General features: G+C 37.8%; 2 protein-coding genes across 15 annotated transcripts in view; one reads left to right on the top strand and one right to left on the bottom strand.

The window, feature by feature from the left end:
• Positions 1 to 4,868: 4,868 nt before the first annotated feature.
• Positions 4,869 to 16,256, bottom strand: LOC148733822 (uncharacterized). Of its 5 annotated transcripts, none has more exons than XM_088757297.1 (6): positions 16,124 to 16,256; positions 14,784 to 14,902; positions 13,611 to 13,703; positions 8,368 to 8,493; positions 6,159 to 6,217; positions 4,869 to 5,960 (listed from the first exon to the last, which is right to left on the bottom strand). In XM_088757297.1, the coding sequence occupies exons 2-6, from the start codon at positions 14,875 to 14,877 to the stop codon at positions 5,877 to 5,879; spliced, it is 456 nt and encodes a 151-aa protein (XP_088613423.1). In that variant the 5' UTR covers positions 14,878 to 14,902; positions 16,124 to 16,256; the 3' UTR covers positions 4,869 to 5,876. The 5 variants fall into 5 exon arrangements, with proteins under 5 accessions (XP_088613423.1, XP_088613425.1, XP_088613424.1 ...); XM_088757299.1 differs by lacking the exon at positions 16,124 to 16,256 and adding an exon at positions 15,587 to 15,660; XM_088757298.1 differs by lacking the exon at positions 16,124 to 16,256 and adding an exon at positions 15,241 to 15,555.
• Positions 12,807 to 20,269, top strand: part of LOC111319595 (podocan-like) — a 33,170-nt gene continuing 25,707 nt past the window's right edge. For 6 of the 10 annotated variants that reach the window (XM_088757291.1, XM_088757290.1, XM_088757294.1 and 3 more), the window contains exons 1-5: positions 16,535 to 17,711; positions 18,284 to 18,495; positions 18,632 to 18,703; positions 19,201 to 19,269; positions 19,438 to 19,509. In XM_088757291.1, coding sequence (XP_088613417.1) covers positions 18,284 to 18,495; positions 18,632 to 18,703; positions 19,201 to 19,269; positions 19,438 to 19,509 — 425 coding nt within the window. In that variant the 5' untranslated portion in view covers positions 16,535 to 17,711. Of the gene's footprint in view, positions 12,935 to 14,819; positions 14,934 to 16,534; positions 17,712 to 18,283; positions 18,496 to 18,631; positions 18,704 to 19,200; positions 19,270 to 19,437; positions 19,510 to 20,269 lie in introns of those variants that run through there. The other 4 variants (XM_088757288.1, XM_088757287.1, XM_088757289.1 and 1 more) reach the window with 4 other exon arrangements.

The raw sequence follows: 20,269 nt of genomic DNA, 5'->3' as shown, positions 1-20,269 counted from the left end.
TCGATATTGTCAGCCAAAGAACCGGGACGCGGACAGTGGACGTGACGTATAAAATCTGCCTTGATTTCGTAGCAACATCGACATCCGGTCTCACGAAATGCGATGACTCGTATTTTCTAAGTCCAAGAAAAAGAAGAAAGGGACTATGGGAACATGGGCTGCGAAAAAAAAACAAACAAACAAACAAACAAACATGAAAAGGGACCCTCGACATAATATAAGGTACCCTCGACTAAATACCCTCGACCTCAACATAAGACCCTCGACCTCGACATAAGACCCTCGACCTCGACATAAGACCCTCGACCTCGACATAAGACCCTCGACCTTGACATAATACCCTTGACCCTCGATGGTTCGGCCAAAAGTTAGACTCCAAATATCGCGTGTCCTGGATTGTTCAGCGAACACCTCATGCTGCTGAGGGGTGTCAAACCTTGGTTTGAATTACTTATGCAAATGAGCTTGCTGCACATTGAGTGTGCAGCCAGTTCATTTGCATAAATTATTTATCAGGCGCAAAGCTCCTTATGAATCATTGTTCCATAAACGCACGCTAGATATGGAATAGTAGCGACTTTAGGATCCAGAAATCTTTGCAACGCCGATGTGAGTGTTTTCAGCAGTGTTGTTGCATATCATTTGTTGTTTTAGGAACCAACTAGGCTCCGGCATAGCATCGAGTTAGCTTTCGTAAATCCCATATCCTTAGCCTGTTTATTTGTTTTTGTGGCAGCGATAAGCTTTTTTGGACAAATAATGAAATTCAACCGCAGAGTTCATTTGATTAAACTTTAAAGACACGAACCATTTAAAAACGTCGTTCTTTCTGACTTTTGAATCGCTTTTGTTGTTGAGATGACATTGCTTAGTTTTTGTTAATTCATTATTTTTCCTTTTTTTATTCCTAAGCACCAGCCCTTTTTAACTATCTGTCCACTTAATATTTGGAATCAAGAATTGAGGAAGTTATTCTTATTTCATCACTTGTAGCAATCTCTCAGGGAACAAGTTGAAGACCTTTGCTCAGAACACCTTCCATATTCCAAACTTAAAAAAGATGTACGTATAGTTTGGATTTGTAAATATATAAATTCCAATAGTATTATGTTGTATTTATCTTATCTTCTAGAATTTAAACAAGTTAGGAAGATCCCGACAGTCTTCGCTCCTCCCTCCGTTTGTATAATTTAGCCCCATTCCCTTAGAAAAAATTTTTTCTTCCCAGTGATTTGTCACGGAACATGTTGAAGTTTCTTTCTGAGAGCGCATTCCAGAATTTGACAAAACTAACAGTCTTGTAAGTAGACATTATATAATCAAGGCTAATAATATTTAGGAAAATGAATAAGGATCTCTAGCTTTCCATTTGAAGAGATTTTCGATCGAAACCAGCGTTGCTTTATTAAAAGTGCTTTAAACTTCAAATCCATTGTTCTGGTAACACAATGTATTTATTCACGGCTTCACAGCTTTACACAGCATTTTATTTTCACAGCTTTCGACATGCAAAGCTCTACAACTCTTGCAAAGAAACTATATCGAACAAGTCACGTGACCCTACAAATACTATCGCAGGGTACCCCTATATGTCAAGTCTGTCAGATTTCTTACTTAGTCTACCCGTGCGGTTATAACGGGCTGTAACATTCGTAAAACAGCGAACTCGATTGTACATTATTGTCCAATTTCAGTAAAGGCGGCCCAAGCGTTCTGTGTATGACTTTAGGGTATAAAGTTCATTAACGGCAGTAACTAACACAGGAAGATCGAATTTCAAGCTTATGTGTGGGCTGTTAAAAAAGGACAAATTGAAAAAGAATAAAAATAAGAAAAAATTTAGAAGGATAAGAAAAGCAAGGAATAAAACATGCGAGGTCTCCTTACTTTTTTTCCGTAGCCGCTTTGCTGCCAACGGTCGATTAAAATTAAAGCTGTTCTGGCGACTTGCTTTGTAGCGCGTGCGGTGTCGCCAATCAGCCGTAAAATAGGAAAAAATTATAGAAAAATCAAAAAGGAAAATAAAAGCGAGGAATATATCGTATGAAGTCTCCTTTCCCTTCTATCTGTAGCTGCTTTGTAGTTTACGATCCATTTAACGCTGTTTTGGCGACTTTCTTTGTAACGATTGTGGTGGTGTTACCGGTCAACTATGTATTAAAAAAAAAAAAAAAAACTCGAGACTGGCAACTTCAACCAGTCTCGAACAGCAACCGTCACCACTCAAAGGTCGATAAATTTCGAATTCTCATAATTCAACCGATCTGGCTCAAATTTCCACCCGCGAGAGCGTTTAGCTACTACCTAACCAGTGGCAAAAGTTTCCAAATTCCGCTGCATCGATCCGAGAGGCCCTCCGTTCTGGTTAAATTGCTTTGTAGGTACGCGTAATTTTTTTGGGCTCTCAGTTACAATGCAAATTATGGGCAGGGATGATCCATTATTTTTTCAATGCAAAACGTACACTTGAAGGATTAATTATGGAATGTTGTTCTCTACGAACCGCTTTGAGAAAATACACTATAAATTTAAAGGGCCTCATGTTTTAACTCCTTCTCTTCTTCAAACTGTAAACTCTACTATAATCATGTTCTGAATAAAGTTTCACTCGTAATTCTGTTTTGACTCATAGAGGTAACGATACGTGACATTTTGACTCATAGCGCATTCCAGAATTTGAAGAGGCTAAACAGAATGTGGGTATAGTGTCTTTAATTCGAGACAGAGATTATGGACAATAACAGCCAGAACATTATAATCCAGAAAACAAATAGAGAAAAATAATAAATATGACAATTCTATTAAGGATACATCATGTAGAATGGTTTCAAATGTGCAGAACGCTTCCGAACAGTAATTTTCTATAAAACGTTAATGTAGTGCCCCTCCCCCTCCTCTCTCCTTTTTAATAGTTAATGGCAGACTGAGCTAAACCATGACGTATTTCGGGGAATGCTAAAATCCTTCTTAATCCTGAAAAGGACAAAAGTCATGACGATACCGTATTTTGTAAACATCAGCTCATGCCTCAGCAGCATGCATCCATGGGCGAAGAGTACAAGAAGGCCGAGCCATCGCAACATATGCAATACTCTGATTATGTCATAATGAACTAATTAACTTCGTTTAGTTTGATGTTACTTCCTTAGTACTTTTAATTGCCAGATTTTTCAGCGGGAAACAAAATTTCGCTAAGTGCGTTCAAGGTCTTCTCAAGCGGACTAAGAAGCATCGAGTACTTGTAAGTATATCCACTGAAACTGAATTCAAGTTGAAGCCGCTTCCTTTCCTCATTTTAATTATCTTTAACCTTCTCAATGTCGTTGTTGTTTTTTGCAAAAGAAACAAAAAAGAAAGAAGGAAGATAACCGACGGAAGATGGATGCATTATTTTCACCCGAGATGACAAAGGATCATGCTATGTGAAAAGAAATTGCTTTATCGCAACGGAGCATCATGCCTTATAATATTTCCATCTCATCACCTGACGAGAAAGAGTAGCATGCATTCAGAACGTTACGATCTCAGCTGAAACAGATATCCATTCGATACCTAATCACTAGGAGTGACTTTCCATCATCTCTGCAGAGATCTCAGTGTAAATCCAATTGTACCAAACTTAACTTCGGGCACTTTTTCTGGTTTTAGTGGTATGAAGGAATTGTAGCTTAATAAATAGAAATTTTTCCAAGGAAAGTGCCCAGGAACGATTTTTATTCACAAGTTGCGAGTGAGTTTTTTGATGCATCGGCAGGAGCAAGTGAATAGTTAATCGTTCAAGCAATTTTCATTTTATTTCATAGATCCTTAATCTTTTTCTTATTGGCGCACACATTTCATAGATTGTGAGCGAACGAATGTCAAAATACGTCGTTCGTCTAATCAGCGACCCAAACGATAGCACCTCACAGAGCAAATCTCAATAGTAAAATATACGGATAAACGCATATTACTACAATTAGTTGTAGAACAATGTTTTTATGACCAGTAGGAAAGGTAGCGGGAAAAACAGGCTTTAGTGGATTTTGGAAGGGGACGATTCTCAATTGCGTTGAAATGTGTTCATGCACAAAAATGGATTATGTACTTACTGACAGAGTGGGAGGGCCGAACGGGAAAATATTTGGCTCGAGGTAATGACGTAACGGACCGACACAAGCTACAAGAGCAAGAACAAATTATGCAATCAGAGCTTTGACAAGAAACCCCTAATTCCTTGAAAAACACCACTCTTTTTCTTCATTGTTGTTTTCCTCTACGCTTTTGCAGCAAAGCGACGCGAAGGCAGTAGGGATGGATGATTTTTTCAGGAGAGGCTCATGTCAACCTGTCCCGCCCTGCACTCGTCAGCCTTTACTCAGTGTGGTTTTCTATGGGATTGCGCGAGCAGGGCCAGAAGATGATAATTATTTTTTTATCTGCTCTTTAATGATTGGTGAAATAGATTTACATCTGAATAGTCCTATGATGTCTTACAGATACACTTCTTGCTTTTATAAATTTCTTATTCTGTAAGATACTTAAACTATTGGGGTCTCGCACACATTGGTCAGATTACACTACGCTAATACACCAATCTATACGCTGACATATAGGTTTTTTTTTTTTTTTTCAACAACTCAACAGCGCTTCTTGACGCGTGATCAAACAACTATATTGGTATTCAATGGCTATTTAACTACGTAAATGTCAAATAAAAACTCTAGTGGGTAAATGCCTTGGATGTTTTTCAAAGTGTTTTTTTAAAACAATATTCACCTAATGCTAATGCTGTTATTTCCACAGAAGACAACGTCTAAGGTTTTAGTTTTGTACATGAACTAACAGAAATTACTCATTTTCACAATGCTGACAAGGTAGAACGTGACTAGTTTCTAAGCAGTTTATTACAGTTAGACTAGGGAAATCAAATACAATATCAGGAGAATTGTAGGTAAATTTCCAGGGCACATCCAAGCTTTCTCTTCTTATTGGTAATGTAACGGATGATTAATACAGACACGATTTGCCTTTTGAAACTGGTGTTCACCATCCGCTGACCTGCTCTTAAGAGGCCATTTATTTAATGGTCAAGTATATGAGTCATTCGTGAGTCTTGGAATGGGCCTTAGTATAGCTTTAAATCAAATAGCATACAGTTAGATCTCCGATGAAAAATGTTTCCTCGTTCTTTTAAAAATAATAATTAACCTTGAACTCATCTTACAAGTGACTTTAAATTTATACTTATGTCCATTTAACAATCAAAAACTAAACAATGACAGCAAGGAATTCATTAATCTTCATCAAAATAATTGCTGAAACTTACGATTTAGAGCGGCGATTCAAGGAGGCTGAGAGATCTCTTCACGCAATTATTGAAAAAAATTATTTGATAGTATTTTTCTCCACTTAGAGTGAAAGGGCCCAAGAGCCTCCCGAAAACTTTTTATAAATGTTGTCAGACATATAATAATCGAACAAGTAAATTATAAAGTTTTGTCCTTCCCACCCCCTCCCCCTGCCGTGGACTCGAATTCCAAATGAAATTTAGCCGATTGAATAACGCTAACTCAGCTTCTTAACGTTAACTCGCACTGATAGGACGCCTGCACAGCAGGTTAAAGCTAAGCTAAAGCCAGTAGTAGTCTAAAATTCAAAGATATGCCCATGAAAATTTATCAATGATGATAATCACTCAAATTGTTTAATATCACCTGCTGCCTCATGTGCTTTCATCTCGATATTATGCATTGATCCATTTGACCTAGCCATGAGATTGGAAGTTGTTCTTGAATAAAATACAAGCTGAAAAATAACTGAATTATAAATCAACCACTTTCTGTTCTCAGTGAAAAAGAGGCAAAAGGATGAGAACGAAGGATGTTTTGTTACGATTAGTAGAAAGCTGCTTGTCCCTCGAAGCAAAACCACACGAATTCGTCATCGTTGTACGCTTCAGCTTTAAATTTGAAGGTTCCCTATGAGTTCAGAATAAGAAAGTAAAGAAATTGAATTAGAAAAGCAACAATACGGCGCAATTTTTGTGATAACGCGAAGCTAAAACTTTACTGGTCTAGCGAAAGTTTTATGTCAGCCAAAACAATCATTATGAAAATCAGAAAAATAAAACTGAAAAGATCTATTTTCTTCTATTGAAAATATTCTTCACAATTTACCTTCAAAAAGCAAGTTGATAAAAATGGAATGTAGCCATCAAAACTCTCTGTATACGTTTCTAGGAGAATGAAACACAAGATTCGCCAATGACTTGCTAAGGGAATCTCTGCCAGTCTGGGTTTCTACAGTTGCATGCTTTGATTGGTTTTGCTTCATTGTCTAAGAGCGATTTACTGTGTTGCGGTTGAAGATCTTGTGTAACACATTGTCCTTGGGGAGTTCCTCGTCAAGTATCTTTAGAAATACCCGTCCGATGTTGGTTTCTACATTTCTACTGTACGGTGGATTGTACCAAATAATTTCTCTCCTTCGATTTGATTTTGGAGGGTGGGTAGAGGTTTGAGGAGAAAATGTAAGTTTATGCTTGTATCCGCTGAAGTTGAGGGCATTCTGGTGGAGCGGCGCTGCCTTGTTGAAGGACTCTTCATCGTATGAAATCTCTGACAAATCGGTCTTAGACAATAAAGCCAAACCAACCAAAGCATGCAACTGTAGAAACCCAGCTGAGTGTCCCATGGGTAGACACTGCCTCAAGGAATCGGTTCTCTATCAAGCGACCGTAACAACCGAACACGACAACCCCGCCAAAACCTATAAGGGCCTGACAGAAAACTCCTTCAAGATACGATATGCCAACCACAAAGCTTCATTCAACCACCCTAGTAAAAGAAACCGCACTTAACTAAGTAAACAAGTCTGGAACTTAAAAGGCATGGACATAACGTACACGATTTCTTGGAAGATTCTAAAGCTGGCCGCTCCATACAACCCCGCCTCAAACCACTGTAACTTATGCCTCAAGGGAGAAGTGCTTTATAATTTGCAAACCCAACTTAGCCTCTGTTAACAAACGAAATGAACTGATAACCTCATGTAGACACGCTAAAAAATTCCTCCTAAAAAATTTCAACACCTATCCTGTCGCGCAATAGTCTCTGTATTTATTCATTTTTAGCTCTTACCTTTGATGCACACCCGTCTGTGTTTATTTATTATAACGCTAAAATGTTAGATATTTTGTTGTGTAGTATCGCTGAGTATTTTTACTCGTTATTTTTACGGCACAACTCGTAAAAATATTCAGCGATTCTACACAACAAAACGTCTGGTAAGATATATTTATTACCATATTTTTTGATAGAATCACATCCTATTTTCGCGATCTAATTAACCGCTATTGGACTCAAATTGAAAATGATTCAAAACAAGTTAAGATTAATACTCCCTTTTCCCTATCCTCTGCAACCAAGCTCACTTTGTATTACACCTTAGTTTATCCTTATATCGTCTACTGTAACTCCGTCTGGTCGTGCACATACGTATCTAACTTAAATAGAATTTATTATTTGCAAAAGCGAGCTGTGCGGGCTATCACCAACTCAGACTATCGAGACCACTCTGCCCCTTTATTCTCCAAGCTAGGAATTTTTAGATATTTTCCAAGTCAATACGTTTGAAATCGCTAAATTTATGTTTTATTTCAAAAATAACCTATTGCCCCCATTAATTCTCGATCTTTTTGTAAGGAATAGCCAAATTCACAACTATAGTACCAGAACAGCCAGTCATTATCGAACGCATTTGTGCCGTACAAATGTCAAACAGTTTACCATTCTCTACCAAGGTCCTAAAATTTGGAACTCTCTCCCTATTTCAGTCACTCGTTCGTCAAACTTTCTTCGCTTTAAAGCGAAATTGCAAGAGTTTTTACTTAAATAATCACTGAATTGGCCGAGCCGCCCATTCGCAGCACTTTTTCTTTACTTAATTTATTATTCTAAGTGAGGTGGCTCTCCCATAAGCCTGGTGGCTTCTTGGGTCTCCTCGCCTTCTAACCTTATATCGCTGTAATTAACTTTTTTTTGATTGTTAAAATAAGGCAAATAAAGATTATTATGATGATTGATACACCCCCCCCCCCCCCCTCAGGAAAAATAACAAACAAATAAACAAAAAAACAAATTTGAAAAAATTGAAAGTTCTCTCTACCCTAAAACGTTGGTCAGCTGTTAAAATTAAAGTAAGTCTCATGATTTCATTTACAGCCAAGTATCTTTGATCTCCAGGCAAATGAGAATCGCCCTTTTGTTGAGAGCGAATAACGCAATGGAGATCTGCAAGCCAAATACATATCAAGGCGTGCCCATAATGCTACGATTTGGCTTTACCCTCGGTACTTTTCTTCTATTCTGATTAGGAGATACCTACCACCAGCCGCCAAATTGCAAAACATTCTCTTTGGTGTGCAGTTGATCATGTCAGACCCTTTCCAAAAGGGTTTCCCATCTTGATGGGTCGCAATAAAACGTAGCGTGTAATCTAATACGTCCACAGCTGTGGAAAAGTGGTGATAGAAAGGTTGGATTTACAGTGGAAAGAGCTGACGCTCTTTTAGGCTATATTAGTGTGTACAACATTTACGAAATGATTGAAAGGTTTTTTTGTGAGAGGATCTCGGAGTAAATAACGAGGATAGCAAAAATGCAGGGTATTACTTGCCGATGATTCTCAAATTAAATAAAAAGGATTAAGAACTTTCAACGATTAATGCATCTGTAAAGGCTTTTCCCTCTACTGAAGAATAGAAAAGTACTTAAGGGCGACTTTTTTTCAATACTGTGAGAGAGGTGGCCAACTGACTAAAAAATGACTATCCTCATATTTCAGTAAGAGATGCCTTATAGTGAACTTAGAAAAGTGATCAAGTTTTTTTTCTTTTTTTTCCCAGACTTGCTTCTTTATTACATTCAGCGCAAAAGAAAGCAAGCTCGCATCAATTTGACAAATTTGTATAGGAGGGATTGAGGTATGGCTTAAGTGCCCCTGTCTGAGAAAGTGTTCCAGGGACCAAAAGTTGTGATCGACTCATTTGGCTTAAACTTAACACAAAAGTTGAGAGTGATAAGATATTTCAATAGTCGCTTTGGCTATCTTCTCTGACTGTTTGTTCTTGAGTTTCAACTGGGGGGAGGAGGTCTATTTGTGGCTTATGGTGCACCAAAAACTCAACCTTCTAGGTGGCATTTTGAAAATGCTCTAAAACTCCATTGGTAAATTGTGCTACCAAATGAATTTTACCATGGACTCTACTATAGTGGAGCTGTGACTTCATTAAATGTAACTTTGTTCTCGACCAATCAGACAGAGAGGGACCTGGGGCTAAAGTTAGGTCAAATTTGAGGTAAAAATCACCGCCTCTTGCATAACTTTCATACCAAATCCTGTATGTACTTTAGTGACTAATTAATCAAAATCAGTTGAGAAAATTTTGGCTTATTAAGGTTTGTTACGTTTTTGGCACAAACTCTCCGTGCCCCTCTAAGGCGAAATAAAATGGACTTTTGAGCATGATTCATGCTCTAAACAGACCAGAGTCTTTAGATAAAGCCTTTTTATTTTGTGAGTGAAAATGAAACATTAAAGCCAAACCAATGTCAATATCTAGAAATACCTCGACTCATAGCTTACAATTACTTTGAGAAGGCCTCTGATTAACACTACAAACACCCGGGTTTAACAAAATAAAGGTAATTGTTTTCTTGTGTTAGCCTTCTTAATAACAAAGGCTGTACAAAAGAAGACAAATGAGCAGTTGCCGCAAAGAATAACTCAGTTACTAACTAAGCGCGAGGGCCGTAACGAGGATTATTGGCCCAAATCGTTGTAGTACGGAGCGAGCGCAGCGAGGTCCTTACAAAAATAACCGAGGGTCAATATTTCCCAATACCGTTCAAGCAAGCGATGTTACTAAGTATTTTATCATGGCTTTCGGGAAAACTTCTTAATCTTAATTGTTTGGCCTACGCTGTCAAAAATATACTTCTTATGACCGCTTCCGTAGAAATGGTCCGTATGGCGAAATCCAGACCGAGCAAGAACTTATCAGAATGCTCAGATTTGTCTCAAGATTGTCCTGCCAAATAGTAACTTGTTATAACCTTCAGGCTCGAGATATTCTCGTAGATAGTTCATTTTCTCACTGAGCTTTTTTAGTTTAAAAATACATGTCCTTGCAACGTTTTATCTCGTGCTTGCCTTTTTCTTCTAGAAATTCATTGCAGAGGAAGTCACACATGATCACAGATTGTTGTATTTTTAAAGGTGTGGTCGTCAACTCAATCGAGTTACTTTTGCTTAGCTAGCGTACTAATTGGCATTCTTTTTTTAGATTTTGACCCTCAAAAATACTGAATTGTTGTTAGGAACGTTATCCACCGATAAATCGATAATCGCAGCTTCAACATTCTGAGAAACCCACAGAATTTTGATTGTCGTCCTTTGAACCTTACCAGGGTGGGTAGGGAATTTGAACCGGAAGTGTCAAGTCTTTCCAGTGGAATAATAGGGGTTTACCTTTTAACATAGAGGTACTCCACGCAGATGGTTCGGAATATAGAGGCTATAAGGTCTAGGTTTTAGAACTTTAATAGTCAAATGAATGGCTGGCCGTGCCTTTCGCAAAAGATGTGACAATGAAACGAGGGTCTCAATGGAAAGACGGCGTTCACGGCTAACGATTACATTTATGGCCATTTTATACGTCTAATGCTAATTTTTTTTACGGTTAAATCATCTTTAATACTAACGATTCAAATTTGTCAACTTTTACGCCTAACGGCTAATTTTTGCCGTTTTACGGCTAAAAAAATCGCCAACGTTAGCTATGCAAGGCTACTTTACTGTATCGCTTACTTCTAAAATGTGCTCGGAGTTCCGGATTAACCAAGGGGTGACTTAAATGACGATGTTGCCATTTTCACAAAGTTAAGCCTGGTTTTTCCTTGCGGAAATGAAAAGCCCCAAACTAATTTTTATATCCTCGAAAACAACACTATCTTCACTTATCATGAGCTTAACATCAACCGATTCTGAGTTATACCGCATGGGGAAAATGATAATTGCAAATTTGCTTACGAAATGCGATTTTTGAATTTTGAAATATTGGTGATTTTTAAAGAGTTCCGTGATATCAAAATTAAATTAAACGGTCCCGTTTTAGACTTAAACCATACCTCAATCCCTCCTATACAAATTTGTCAAATTTATACGAGCTTGCTTTCTTTTGCGCTTTTCATGAGCAAAGTTTATTTGCCTCTACTCGGGGCACTGATTTTCGCCATTTTGTTTTGCACGCCGTTGACAAATGCTTAATTTTAGATACTTGTGGCTAAGACAGCACACGCGCGTCTGTTTTCCTTTGTCATCGAATATAATCCTTTAAACCCACTAGCGCTGGGCCAATGAGATGAGAGCGAGCCTTTTAGCTACGTGATCGGGGAGAAATAAAAAAGTAGAGAATTCTGTTATTGAAGCAGTTGATCGTGTCTCTACAAATAGAACATAGCCTGTCTTAAACGGGATTGCGCCTTACAGTAGCACGCTAACCCACAGTACGAGACAATTTTACGGCTACAAACGCTCGTTTCAGTTTTGGTGAATTTTCTATGGTAAATAAGCAAGTCTGGAGAAAAAAACCTTAACACGTTGCTAACTTTACTATAAGGTATCTCTGGGAAAAATATGAAGGTCTTCGATTTTCGACATTACGGAATCGCGCCCGTTGAAAAGCGTCGCCTGGGAAAAGTGGGGTATCCACGATGCTTTGCAAGCGGAATGAGGTTGCAAAAGCTCACCGCCAGCTTCGGTCTCTTAAGATCTGAATTGACGAATTCCCAAACGGGAGTTGTAAAATTTCGCTTTGCGTCCGTTCAGAGATAATGGAGGTAAAATTGAAGCAATTAGCATTGTTTGAAGGTGATGAAAGGAACTGTTGTTATGGTAAAGCTGAGTTGGAACTGAGCATGTGCATACGTAGAGCAGGAATTTACAACGTATCCTTAAACTTTTCGAAAAGTATACAGACTTTCCCGACGTGTTAAGTGAAACGAGCTAAAGAGAAATATATCTGTAATGCTATTTTGCTTTCATAGCGAAATTGATGGTCGAACCTCGTAAATCTGACGCATTTCAGTCTTAACGTATTCTGATTCGTCTATGAGCCGAGCTCAGCTATAAGCCGAGACCCTAAACTTCGGTCTGTCTTAATTGGGTTCTTAAAACATGTGAATTGAAAATACTCGGCTATAAGCCGAGACCATATTCAGAGAATTCCATTCTCGAAAATAACTGAAATGAACCCAGAAGATTCGAAACAGAAAAGTGTTTCAGTGCAGTATTGCCGTCGAAAACAATTACGAGATAAACAGAGAGTACGTCATCAGTAAGTCTATGGTCCGCCGCTGGAGGAAAGATCAAGTGAACCTCTTTAATGGAGAGCTCAAGATGTCAGCGAAACGCACAACGATGGGCCGTTACACCCCGAAATATCCGCGGCTGGATGAGAGATTACTTGACTAGTTTACAGGGCAGAGAAGCCATGGTAGGTTTTCTTGTTACTTGTCGTAGATTTCAACACCGTAATATGTGACGAGTTTGGGTTCTGTCCTCGTGTACCGGTTCGCAAGAGCCGATACAAAAGACCAAACAATACACAATAGCTAACCGATAACTCCTAAACAAAGAAAGAACAATGGTAATTCCCTTGTGAACCGGTACACCAGGACAGAACCCGAGTTTGTTTACCAATGGTGAAAATGGGCAATTCCGGTTGGTCACTTTCGAAATTCTTAAAACACTTTCACGAGATCTATACCTGCAGGATTTCCAACACTCTAGACGGCATTGAAGATGAAGCAATCTACTCGGAAGAAACAGCAGAACTAGCAGATAAGGAGGAGATGGACGACGAATTCGACGCCGACACCAAGGACGAACAGTAAGCCGTATTTACTGAGCCACAACATAAATAAAGTCAATCACCAACTTCAACTAGTTTTGTTAAGTTACTTCTACATGCAATATCTCCGCCTATAGACGAATATCTCCGCTTAAAGATGAAAATATCTATGTTTCCTTTCAATTTGCTGTTTCGAAAAAAATTATGCATGGAAAAACAATCAGCTATAAGCAGAGAACCCTTCTCTAGCTCGAATTTTCGAGATTTTGGTAATGTTTTATGAAAAAATCGCTCGGCTTGAATATGTGATCGATTTTTAAACAATATCGTCTAATCAAGATTACGGCTATTTTTCTTCGATGAATAGCGCTTTGTTTCGGTTGTCTGAGCAAGAAACAATACTTGCGAACACGGCGTACACGGGGGATTACATGACTGACAGTCAGATTGACAGGCCTGCATGAAGTTACGCATGCTCTCTTTCTCTTTTCTGGCTTAATTGCATTTTCCCGTGCGACGTTTATCAATGGGCGCGATTCCGTGATTTCATGTGCCACATTTTTCGATTTTCACTCAGTCAATTCACATTCGATCTCAATATTTCATATGTTTGACATTTTATTTCAATTATATTTATTCTTGGGAAAATGGTAACTTGACAAGTATGTCGAATGATGTAGCTTGGTCACGGCAGCTTTCCGTATCACTTACTAACCTGCAGTAAAAGTAAATGTGACATTCACTGGTTCATCCAGGGATATCACTGGAAAGGGAGTCACGTGGAACTTTAAGGTCTTATCTGGTGGACCTGAAACAGAGCAACCACAAAAAATCACCATTCCTTCACCTATGCCAATGCAATAGCTGTCACAGAGCTAGTGTTTGTCCGACAAGGCCTAGATTCAAATTATTCGACTTTATGATCGGTGCAATAGAATCAAACTAAATAAAAAAATTAAAAAGATGCTGGAATGTAATTTAAGAAAATGGTAAAAATGCAGTTTCACATTGTCCACGAGCCTATTAAGGCAGTCGATACACCACAGCATTTATTAACTTACAATAAAAATCCCCACCGACTCCGTAGAAACAGTAAACACAGATATAAACTTGTGAAACGGTTATTTTTGTGCAAAAATTCTCGACATGGATTGACAGGCGCCCGTAGCTCTCTTTTAGTTGAGTAACCAGTGGCTTGTTTTTCGCTAATCTTTTTGGCGAATTTATTAAAATTTACGAAAGTATAAGGTGTTCTAAACACTTCACATGAAAGGGGATGTGGTTCGAATTTCAAACGCGCATAGGACCATCGGATTTACTTAGGGCGGAGTGAGTTGTTGATCATGAGCGGATTGAGCTCAGATAACGTCCCAAATTGTTATGAACGAATTTTTATTTACACCAACCGAACTTTGAAATTTGAAGAAATCAATTCATTCTGTTCTTATTGCTGAGATTGTTACTGTTTAAATATCGAAACTGTCAGTATGTCGATCGTCGACGCAATCGAGCAAAACAAAACAAAAAACAATCTTTGGGATCCGTAACTACCTAGATCAAGGTCTTTCTGCGGAAATGTGTGTACACGATAAGGGACTGTTTTGAGCCTTTATCACGGTTCTCTTTATTTGCCTTTTTGGTGTAAAGAATTGCTTTATTGACTCGCAGATACCATTCACGTGTATGTGGTAAGAGAGTAAGGTGTGTGTGGAAAGAAAGTAAGATATATGAAAATATATTTAATTTCTAATAATCAGAAACCGTATTTAGACACATTAGGCATAGTGCATCAGAACAATTTTTGCATCTTAGAATTTCATATTTAACACTAACAGTGTTGAATTATAATTCGTCGCTGCTCTTTCCGTGTTTAGAATTTTTTACTTACCGCAGTACTTTAAATTTTTGACTTCCATCTTATTAGCGAACGTCATACAGAATAGGAGGAAGGTGACGATCAGATGCAGACAAGAGGAAGCCATAACAACAGAGGAGTGCTTTCGATACCTAAAAACAAAGAAGTCCACCATCAAAATAGGTAAACAAAACAAATCATGAACCAAAAGGGAAAAATATGATAAATGAGTGATTAATTAACTTTTCTGTTTTGTATTAAGCTTGACGTCAAAAACAAGTCATGAACTGAAACGAAAAAAATATAAATAATGAATGATTAATCAACCGTTCTGTTTTATATAAAGTTTGACGTCCAGACTTTAAAAAGTCTTTTGATAGTCTTTCGAAATAGCGATCTTTTCGCGAATTTTTCATTGAATTTTCTTTCCAGTTCTCATTTTATGATTTGTTCTCTTGCAAAACTTTTTTTCTGAACCACAGTGCCTGACCTCTCTAAATGGATGAAAATTTATCTCAATGATCGGTCATCTTTTTCATTTTTCCGTTTCTCTTCTCCCCTTTATCTGTTAGTTGAATAGTTGGTCAGTGGTTCTCTTGTGATAATTTCATATCATCTCGACTCAACTTTCTTCTTCGCTTCACTGAGTTGAAAAACCTGCATATCGTGTGACGTTTTTGACTTTGTTCTTTTATCTTGAATCGATGTCATATTTGAAGATTTGGGCAATTACGTATACAAACTCGTACCATCTTGTTAACCTCGCATATGTGGGCATGAAAAGAATGATGTTATCGAATATTTTCCGACTTTACCAGCTGACTTGATCACCTCACTATTTTCTGAAGCGATGAAAATAAGTATTGACACTTTAATAGAGCAAACTTAACAGCTCCTACGATTTCCATGACGCTTACAAGGTAAATCATTATTTAGTATCACATTTATTTTAAGCTCATGACAATTACAGAATTTGTAGAGATTAAAAGTGACGTTACGTGTCATGCGTCAAAAGGAACTGTCGTTGATGATCGCATAGAAAGCATGACAGCTGTGGTGTCGTCTATGCGAACTAGTTTCCTGTTTTTAATTAACTAAATATCGCCAAGGGTGGCTTTATATCTTTTTTCCCGTTAATGTCATAAAAACATAACATTTCGTAAGTAACACGAAATCATAAGTTGTGGTAGGTCAGAGTGCCTGCTGAATTCGACAGTGAAGTATGGTCTCCTATGGCATTCAAAGCTCTCTTACTTCATGGTTCATCCGAATTTTTAAAACTATCCTGTGAGATACTTTGAATTTTTTTCCCTCGTATCTTGGAACACTGCTCACATTTACCAGGTGACCTAGTATAATGGCGGATTACCTACCTGGCGTAAAAGAAACTCGCTCGGCGAAATATGGTGAGTGAATCGTGGTCAAGTGTAAATGGATGTGAAATCCTCGGTTCACTTCCATTTACACTTTGCGAACTGATTTAAAAAGAGGGTGACGTAGTGTATAGCCTGGAGGGTATTGGTGAATAATAATAATAAACCATCTCCAGTGATTTATAATTCACTTTGCGCACCATATTCTACGATGAAACATCTGAAACGCCTTTGCCTTTGTCCTTGCTTTCAGCTTAAAGGGAAAACTCCAAGAGCCTGATTTTTTTTTGCTTTTTTTTTTTAGTTTTTTTGTTTTGTTTTCTTTCTTTCAGTTTCGTCTGTTTGTGTACTAACAATCACTTCCCATTATTATCTTCTTACAAGGGCCAGGTCATGCAGAATGAACCCTCGTTTAAACGATGAAACAGCTGAAACGCTAATGCCTTTGTCCTTGCTTTCAGCTTAAAGGGAAAAATGCCAGGAGTCACACTTTCGTTTGCTTGTATACCTGCACTCACTTTCGATTAATTGATTTCTTTGTTTTTACGAGGGCCAGGTCATTTGGAATGAACTCTCGTTCAAAATGTTTGTCTTCCTTTTTTTGTTTTTATCTCCAACTAAACAAAAGCTGTAAACTGCTATCTTTTCTTATTTGATATTATCATGAAAATTAGCGGCTGTCAAAAACCCCCATAGATAAACTAAGAGTATAAACTTTCTGATCGACTCGTTAATTTTGTTTCAAGATTTCAGTAATTTTCAGTTTCCAAAACTGCAAATTCGTACAGCCCACAAATAAGAACACACAAGCACAATTAGGAACTTTCATTCAATCAACCAACGCTACAAAGGGTAAGGATTATCGACTGGTAATGGTGCCTGTAAGTCACAAAAATCCGCATAAAGGCAAGTATTTTCATAAGCACTACACGTATGCGTGCAGCGACCGGGTTATACGAGTGCACTCCGGTAAACCCTGATCACGAAAAGCTCGAACATTCGAAAGCACCCGTGCCTCCTTAAGGGTAACAGCTCTTGGATGGATTCTTCATGACTGATCATTACAGTTGTGCATTCGCCAAACTCTCAGCAATGTATCAAATTAATATTGAATTTTTTTCAGATTCACTTTATATTCCGAAAGAAATGGCACCCATTAAACCATGTATTTGTGCTGATTATGTACTTTTCAAGCAAAATGTAAATGTAAATGAAATGCCATGAATGCATATGAATTACTTAATTAATCTGGTCAAATAGACTGGTTTCAAGCGAGAGGAAAGAGTCCTGATACTGTTCCTTCGGATAACCCTTCCTTCTTTCATTTCAATATCGCAGCCAGGAATGAAGTAGGCTTGGGGAAAATCAACAATTGAGGCCGAGCAACTTGGAACTTTGTCTTCTATCTCGGTAAAAGCATGGATTGAAGCAAAACAAGTTAACTGACCGAAGCCAGGTTCATTAACTCTTCTAAAATTCAATTTTCATTTTTCAGACCGTCTGACGATTTCAAAATAATTCGTCAAAATAGTAGTTGTTTGCAACTTTGACATCGCCTGCATGCAGAGCCACTTAAAGCTTTGTTGGGGTAACATTGTTCTTTTCTTTCCAATTCTGAATATCGTTTTCAAACATACAGTGATGGGAAATTTAGTCAAAGCGTGGAATTACTTTATGCTGAAAATTTTCCTTTATTCAAATATTTGAATAAAGACCCACTTTACAAGAAAGGACCAGAACTAGCTTAATCATATATTTCCATTCATAAGCAGCGCTAACCTTCAAGCACGGTTTTTACAGTCGACTCGCGCGATACCATAACATACATAACACAGCTGTCTTGTTTAACACACATTGATGATAAAACTTTCAACTTGACTAGATGTGCAAATTCTCTGAAGGATATGGGGTCTTACATTTAGATCAATGATAAAGATTACAATCATATGATCTAAGGCATATTTTACTGGATGGTTTGAGATAAAATAGATTCTTAAATCGTGTGTACATTTGTATAAATAAACGTTCTAATAATCCAGATCCACTCCAAGTGTTTCAAACTTGCCTTAGCTTATCACCAAAATCATACATTATGCAGATAGAAGATCATTCATTTGTTAATTTTCACGGTATATATGTATTTGTGTTTCGTTTGAGCAGATGGGCAAGCCACATTCAATCCGATCATTGATATGCAATACTTTGGCACCTTTACTTTCGGTGCTCTGGTTCGTGGCCTTCGGGTTCTGTTGTCTAACAGACTTTCATCCAGGAAGTTGTCAATGCAAACCCTTTGGCCACCATCGAATCAGTATTAAGTGCCGCGGAATTACACACATACCACGTGACCTTCCACCCAATACGGCAATACTGTGAGTACCTTTATGCAACTACGTTTTTTTATAGGATCTTATTATGAAACTGAAAGACAAAAACAATTTATAGCCTTCCTCTCTCATCAATTATTTTTTACTTCACCGCTTCCTTATCAATTTTTTTCCTCTTAAGGGATTTGTCAAGCAATCAACTGAGCTCGATCCAGGATCATACCTTCAGAAATCTGAGAATGCTCAAGAAAATGTATGTGAGAGAAAGAAGCTTGTTCATGTATCAATGTTCAATAATCCTTCCATAAGCGGGTTGAATAAGATAGTTGCGACTTTACGATTCAGACATCGTGAGTTTTGTCAGCAGCGTCGCCGCATATCGTTTGGTGTTTGAAGAACCAAGGAAACTCCGGTGCAGCATCGAGTAAGCTTTAACCATTCCCTTATCCCTAGCCTATTTCTTTGCCTTTGTTGGAGCGATAAGCGTTGTTTTGGACAATAAATCAAATGCCAAGCGCAGTGTTTATTTGGTTAAACTTCAAATTAAGATACCTACAATTGAACAGGACTGCATCGTTCTTTATGGCTTTTAAGATGACATTGCCTAGTTTTATTCCTTTATCTTTTTACTTATTTAGTTATATTTATTCCTAAATACCTTTTTTAATTATTTATATTTAATTATCACTTATCATTTGATCTAAAAATTGTGAAAGCTATTCTTAATTTCTTTCGTCTTTTTACTTGAAGCAATCTCTCCGGGAACAAGTTGAAGACCTTTCCTCAATGCACATTCCATCTTCCAAACTTAACAAATATGTATGTATATGACTTGGATTTGTAAATATATAAATACCAATAGTATAATGTAATATGTATCTTACACTGTACAATATCAACAAGGAACAGAGATCCCGACAGCCTTCGCGCCTCCTTCCGTTCGTTTAATTTAGCCCCCATTCCCTGAAACAAATTTTTTCTCCACAGAGATTTGTCATGGAACATGTTGAAATCTATACCAGTGAACGCGTTCCAGAATTTGACGAAACTAACGTACTTGTAAGTAGATAACATGTATTCAAGGGTAATTATAACGAGAGAAGGGAATAAGGATCTTTAGATTCTGCGGCATAGAATATTTTCGATCACACATCACACAGTAATGTATGATAGTAATCATTTGGTTGGATGGCTAAAAGGGGAGGAGTTTAAGTTGTAATGTTTCGATGACTAGCCTGATTTTACGCTCGAAAACTGGACTGAATTGATAGCTTGAGCTGAAGCTTTCATCATAGAAAAAAACATAATCGGAAACAGGTAATTGAAAAATTATGTATAAGCATCTGAAAAAATCTCACTCAAGAATGTCAAACTACTCATTGGATTCGCCTTTGTAAGGCTCCATGAGCCAATGGATATGGGGAAACCTTTAGGAGGATTCCAAGGATGAGAGAAGCCCTCAATATGATTTGTACACATCAATGGTGAACTGTAGAATATTGTTTTCGGCGAGCCGCTTTAAGGAAATAAGCTATAGAATTAAACATACGTATGATGCACGATCCTCACAGTAGATAGCGCTATTTAAGCAATAGCGAAGATCAGACCTGAAAAAAATCAGGCCTGTACGGGACTCAAACCACTGACCTCTGCGATACCAGTGCAGCGCTCTACCAATTGAGCTAACAAGCCAACTGGGAGCAGGCCGTTAAGTTGATTCGTAATAAACCCGTGAAAGTAATAAATCAGATACAATGAAATATATGAACTTCATATATTTCATTGTATCAGAATTAAACACGTTTTTAGCCTCGGGATG

The sequence above is a fragment of the Stylophora pistillata genome, chromosome 4 (genome assembly GCF_964205215.1).
Source record: "Stylophora pistillata chromosome 4, jaStyPist1.2, whole genome shotgun sequence".
NCBI lineage: Eukaryota > Metazoa > Cnidaria > Anthozoa > Scleractinia > Pocilloporidae > Stylophora > Stylophora pistillata.
The sequence above is the reverse complement of the archived record's forward strand: the minus strand, read 5'-3'. Positions and strand labels throughout refer to the sequence as shown.